Source organism: Oreochromis niloticus, linkage group LG7 (genome assembly GCF_001858045.2).
Source record: "Oreochromis niloticus isolate F11D_XX linkage group LG7, O_niloticus_UMD_NMBU, whole genome shotgun sequence".
In the NCBI taxonomy this organism is placed as follows: Eukaryota; Metazoa; Chordata; class Actinopteri; order Cichliformes; family Cichlidae; genus Oreochromis; species Oreochromis niloticus.
In genome coordinates this window covers 13,163,193-13,169,192 of record NC_031972.2, presented here as the reverse complement: position 1 = coordinate 13,169,192, position 6,000 = coordinate 13,163,193, and the positions used below count along the sequence as shown (strand labels likewise).

Sequence of the window (6,000 nt, the reverse complement as noted above, 5' to 3'; positions counted from 1 at the left end):
ATAAAATTACCTATTTTTCAATTACATATGTCCAGAGAAGGAGTGGAAAGTAGTGCGGCGAGCACTGAAAGGACTGTGGCCGATGATTTAGATACATGTTCGCACAGTGCCAGGGACTCTGCACTGAGAGCAGAGCCAATTCAAATATAGCACACACTCTTGGGGAAAAGTTTCCTTGAAAAACTTGATTTATGACAGTCCAGAGTGATTCAGTGAGGCCACATGGCGTGATTAATGCAAACAGATTTTCTTAGGCAACACAGTAACCTTTGCTCAATTGGCACATGCAGAAATCCTTTTTTTATTTTTTTTCAATTTTGGCTCCCATTTGACCTCATGAAGTAAAAGCTCTGTCTTCATGTTGCTTGCAGAAAATATTTCACATAAGGGCACACTATGAAAATAGAATCAAATTATGCAGTCAACATTACATAAAACAGAACATAATGTGCTCATTTCTGTTTACTGAATAGAAACCAGTTATTTTTTAGGTCATTGCATCAGCAGGAGAGAGCTGGCTGTGTAAATCTGAGACAGCTCTTTGAACAAACAGTGATATAACACTGTTCAAATACTGAGAGTATCACAATGTGCTACAACTCCATGACACTTCTGAGAACTCTTGGCTAATTTTGGTTCACATGTACTGAGGCAAGTCTCTGTTGAAGGGGTGTATGCATTACCCTGTGGGATGTGGAGTCATGTGAAAAAGAAAGTTTTTACAGGAATCTGTGCAGTCCTGTGAAAAATGCCCCACCATTTAGCAGCAATAACTTGAATTTATCATTAGTTCATTTTCTCACTTTATCAACCTTGTCACATTGTGGAATTTTGGCATGCTTTTCTTTACAGCGTTGCTTCATTTCAGAGGTTTGAGAACAGCTCTCTTAAAGTTACACCGCAGCATTTCAATCAGGTTGAGGTCTGAACTTGTTTCTTTTCTTTTTCAGCCATTCTGTTGTAGTTGTCCTGCTGTGCTTGGAATCATTGTCCTGTTGGATGACTCAGTTTCAGCCAACCTTTTAGCAACATTTGACTCTAGAATATTTTGGTTTATAGAGGAGTTCATGCATTACTCAATGAATGCAAGGTCCCAAGATCGTCACCCTGCTTGACAATTAGTATGATGTGTTTGTGCTGATATGCTGTGTTTGGTTTTCACCAACCATTGCCACTGTTGAGCATTGTTGGTTTTCACCAACAATGCTCAGCAGTGTTGGTTTTCACATAGTTACAGTTATCTTGTGGTTTGTACAGATGCAACTTTGCAAAGCTAAGACATGCTGACCTGTTCTTTTTCAAAAGACGAAGGTTTCTGCAGGCAACACTTCCAAACAAGGGTTTGGAAGTGTTGCCCTCCAAACCTTTACACCCAGTACAATTAGAAAAACTGACCTGGTCAGTCTTTCTAATTGTACTGTTGAACACTTTAACATTTTACATGCTAACTGAGGCCTATTCAGTCTGAGATGTAGCTCATGGGTTTTTTATTTTTTCAATTTCTCTGAACATACTATTGTCTGATCAAGGGATGAATTTGTTGTAATGTACACTCCTTAGTGTACATTAGTGTCCTTAGACTTCTTTAGACAAACATGAAATCCTCAATGGAGGAACCAGGCCGCATTCTGAAGCTAAAGAGACCCTTACAGGTAACGAAAGCTTTCCTAGAAATACTCTTACTGGCGTGAGGTACTATGGATATACTGGGTTAAGCCCCCATTTTGCTCTTAGATCTGCTTTAATTCTTCATGGCATAGACTCAGTAAGGTGAAACGTTCCTTAGAGATTATGGTCCATATTGTCACGATATACCACGCAGTTGTTGCAGACTCTTTGACTGCATTTAGCAAAGATGCTAGGTCTATTGGATTGAAATCTGGCGACTGTGACTGCGGACGCTTTTTGAGTAAAGTGAAGTCATTTTCACTGAAAGAGGATTTGAGCTTTGTGACATGATAGATGCAGCCAACAATAGATGCACCAAAATATACTAAATTAGCATTAAAGTCCAAACTCTGAAGAAAATATACCCCACACTATTACACCACCACCAGCAGGACCACGGACACGAGGGCGAATGGATCCATGCTTTCATGCTGAGCCCCAATGTCCCATCAGAAATCATGGAACTGAGGAAAGTTTGTTCAGTCTTCCGCTGTTGTGTCTGCCACAAAAGACCACCGCTTCAACGTTTGATGTGTTGTGCGTTCAGAGAGTCTCTTCTGCATCGTATTGCATTGCATTGTAACGTTCCATTCAATTCAATTTTGCCTCAAGGCGCTTTATATTGTGAGGTAAAGACAATACAATAATACAAATGAGTGTTTTCAGCTCAAAGGAGTTTGGCCATTGTCTGAGCTCTGGCAATAAAAAAAAGCATTTTCACCCAGAGAACTGCGGCTCACTTTTGGAGCTTTCTCTGTAAACCCTAAAGACAGCTGTGTGGGAAAATCCCAGCAGGTCATCAGGTTCTGAAATGCAACCTGTCCTGCACCAACAAACTGTGACAGGTCACTTAGATTATCTTTCTTCCCCATTCTGATTCTCAATTTGAGCTTCAGCAGGTCATCTTGACCGCATTGAGTTGCAGCAATGTGATTGGCTCACTTATTTGTAAGCAGGTGGACAGGTGTACCTAACAAAGTAGCCAGTGAGTTTATATAGTTTATATAACTATATGATACTTATAATTGAGCAATTATTAGTACTATTACTTAAATTTGTAAACTTTGTAATATATTGTATTATTTAATTAGTTCAGTCTGTTACTGTTATTGTCTTGGAGCAGCTGTAACCCACATAATTTCCTTAGGGCTTATTAAAGTATTCTGATTCTGAATAATGTTATTTATCTTCCTGGGACCACAAATTTCACAGCAATCCATCTTCTGGTTGTCTAAAGCTTCGCAGTCTGGAACAAAGTGGCAGACTTCCTGCCATCTCCTTCGTCACAGCCTGAAGAATTCAGAACATCAGTAGAAAACTAAACCTGTTCTGGGATAGCTTTCTATAAAATCTGACAGATTTCAGGCATAGATGTAAACGCTTAAACTATCTGAGTAAATATCAGCATTATTGTGTCTGCGATCAGCCCTTCTGCCATGGGAAATATTAGCCTGTTATTGACAAACACAAGTTCCTAAAGAGTGAAGACTAGGATCCCTGGAAAGGCTTTACTTGAGCACTTCAGTCTGTCTGGAGATAGATTACAAGGACACCCAACTTGTGGAGCCCTTATTTAGAAACACCTCAGGATGAAATGAGATATTAGCAGCATGCATTAGTAGAAATCCAGGTCAGAAGTTATTTCTAAATCTTGAACTTAATATGGAAAACTCCCAGCTCTGTGCCAGCCGACATCTCGTATCCTGGGGTTTGCATGTTTAATTGTATTATTCAAACATATAGTTCCAGCATCCTAAACTTCCAACAACTGAAAGCGTCAGTCTTCTGTGAGCACACACAAAGGCTGACATGGACACCAATACTCAGAAACTGTTTCTTCGATCATTCCCATGTAGGATCAGATGCAAGAGGCCAAAATGTCCCCACTCAATTGGACTGCAAAACAAACAAACTGTGCCAGAGGCTGCAGAGAGGACACAGAAGTGGCTGCAGGGTCGGATCGTTCAGCCACGTGCTAATGTTGAAAAAAGATATCTAGCCTTGACAGGAAGTAGAGCATGTGCCTCACTTATCTTTAACTGGATTTTCTCATTAAAGTCAAATCTTTCAACTCCAAAGTCTTTTCTTTCTTTTTTCTTTTTCTTTTTTTAAGAGGCGATCAAATTTGGATTTGATGACAACTGCAGAATAGATATTGACTTTGCAAACCTTGTGTGGCTTGGAGCTGGGGGGGATCCAAAGGCCTTGAATTGCAAAAGAGAAAAGATAAACCACATTTTAAACTTTGGCATGTTGAACAGATGCAGTCACCGAAAAAAACCCCCCCGCAAAAGATTTATATTAGCATCAAACAGGTAATAATTTAAGATCTTTTAGTAACACACTGAATCAAAGAAAGACAAAACCCCAGTCATGTCTTTAAAACCTCTATTTTTTATTAACAATGAAACACTTTTTATCAGAACTTCTGAGCTGTGTTTAACAGTAATTGCTACTACACCTGATAAATGAATGTCGCTGTTATTTTCCAAGCTGTACCTACGAATAAATGCAGTTTAAGACCTTTAAAATGTGGTGCTTTTTCCTGCTTTAAGACCCACCGGCACTGTGAATCATCTTTAACACTTACCATCAGCTGCCTGGTAATATTAGTCCTTCAGCTGCACTTAGCAGCGCACACAGGACACCCCTGTGCAGAACTGCACAGAGCAAACACCGCCATCTGCTGGAGTGGACGTGGTTCAGCTGGTCACTAATAAGAAGAGCCACCACACGCTTGTATCAAACTAACATCTTCTTTTATTTGTATTGAAGGTTACAGAGCATCAGGTTTTTTTTTCTATCAAAATAAGTAGATCAAAATTCAAGCAAGAATTCAATAGCTTCTTGGGGGTGGGATAGGTGGGTTTGTACAGTAAACATATGACAATATTTAAGTTTTTAAGCTTTAAAGTTTTCATTTGATGCATCTAACCTGGTCAGTGATTCAGTTTGAGATGGATGAGGCGAACACTCTGATGAATTCAGGGGATGTGACTATGTGCCTTTTGACATGTTACTAATTCAGTGGATCCTTTCAGATCCATTTTTTAAAGTTTTTTTTAATTTACTGAAATTTTTCTACAGGCGTTTGGTCCCAACAACACATATATGTCCGTTCGTGAATCAAACTCAGCATCTACTTTCTTCGGGAATGCAAAAATATACAGTCACACACGGGAGAACTACACAAAAAACAACAACAAAAAAACCCCAGTTAATGATTCTCCAGGGTCTTTCCCACATTGAAAACTCAGTCACAGCTTGGTGTGACTGCCTGTGTGTGTGTTTGTATATTTGAGAGTGTCTTAAAGATGGGGGAGCACAGATGCTGATGCCTGGAGATGAGGTGTGAAGGAGAGAGGGCTTCATGAGTCTATGATCGCTTTTTTCTGCTCTCAAAATTTCTGAAGTTGGCCGGCCTTATCTTCATCTCTGCAAACTGGATCGAGTGTTCGTGGCCCTTCCAGTGGAACCAGTTGATCCCCTGTGGAAAAAAAACAACAAAAACCCCCTAAACAATACAAATCATCAGCTTTTCCTAAACTACACATCCAGCAGTGAGCAGGGAGCAAGTTCCACAGGGAAAAATCTGATTTTCTCATTAGATAATTCAATTTTTGTGTTCCTAATAAACTGCTTGTGACTCGTATTATGGTTTACCACTTCATTTTCTGCGATGCGTGTGAGAGCGTTCGTACCTTACTGTGACTTTTGTCGCCATATTTCCCCATGAGGTTGACACGGTGACAGTTTTTATACCAAAAGGCGCCTTTGTAGGACAAGGCGCAGTTGGTCACAGCGATATCGTTATCATTGTCGTAAGTGGAGAAGGGCCGACCCTGGTGGTAGGTCATGGAGTCACCTGGTGGACAAATGAGTATTATTCAGTTAAGGCAGTCTGATGAGCTTAACTGGATTTGTCAAAGTGACTTTTCTTAGAAATAATTTGGCATTCTAGGAAATACGTTCAGTTTATTGCCAAGAGTTTAATGAGAACATTCGTCACTGTCAAAACTGCACGATTTAAAATGCAGGATTAAATTATGTCTTTAAGAAAACAGCTGTGAGCTCTTTTGTACTTCCAAAGTCTGGAAAGATAAACCTAAGGTTTCAAGACAGAGTACACAGGTGTCGACCAACACCACGCGGATCCTGGACTACCTTGCCAACTGCCATCAGTATGTAAGGATCCAGAAGTGTGTGTCTGATAGGGTCGTCTGCAGGCGCCTCACGGGGAACAGTTCTATGCTATTCTCTTTATACACCACAAGACTTCACCTACAACTCTGACAACTGCTTCCTGCAAAAGTTCTTGGATGACTCAGCAGT

At 40.1% G+C, this 6,000-nt stretch overlaps 1 protein-coding gene across 5 annotated transcripts in view; it reads right to left on the bottom strand.

Moving 5' to 3' along the window:
- Positions 1–4,408: 4,408 nt before the first annotated feature.
- Positions 4,409–6,000, bottom strand: part of tnca (tenascin Ca) — a 34,779-nt gene continuing 33,187 nt past the window's right edge. For all 5 annotated transcript variants that reach the window (XM_013274034.3, XM_013274035.3, XM_013274036.3 and 2 more), the window contains 2 exons: positions 5,370–5,533; positions 4,409–5,155 (listed from right to left, as the gene is read on the bottom strand). In XM_013274034.3, the coding sequence (XP_013129488.1) occupies positions 5,045–5,155; positions 5,370–5,533 (275 nt within the window). In that variant the 3' untranslated portion in view covers positions 4,409–5,044. The remainder of the gene's footprint in view (positions 5,156–5,369; positions 5,534–6,000) is intronic.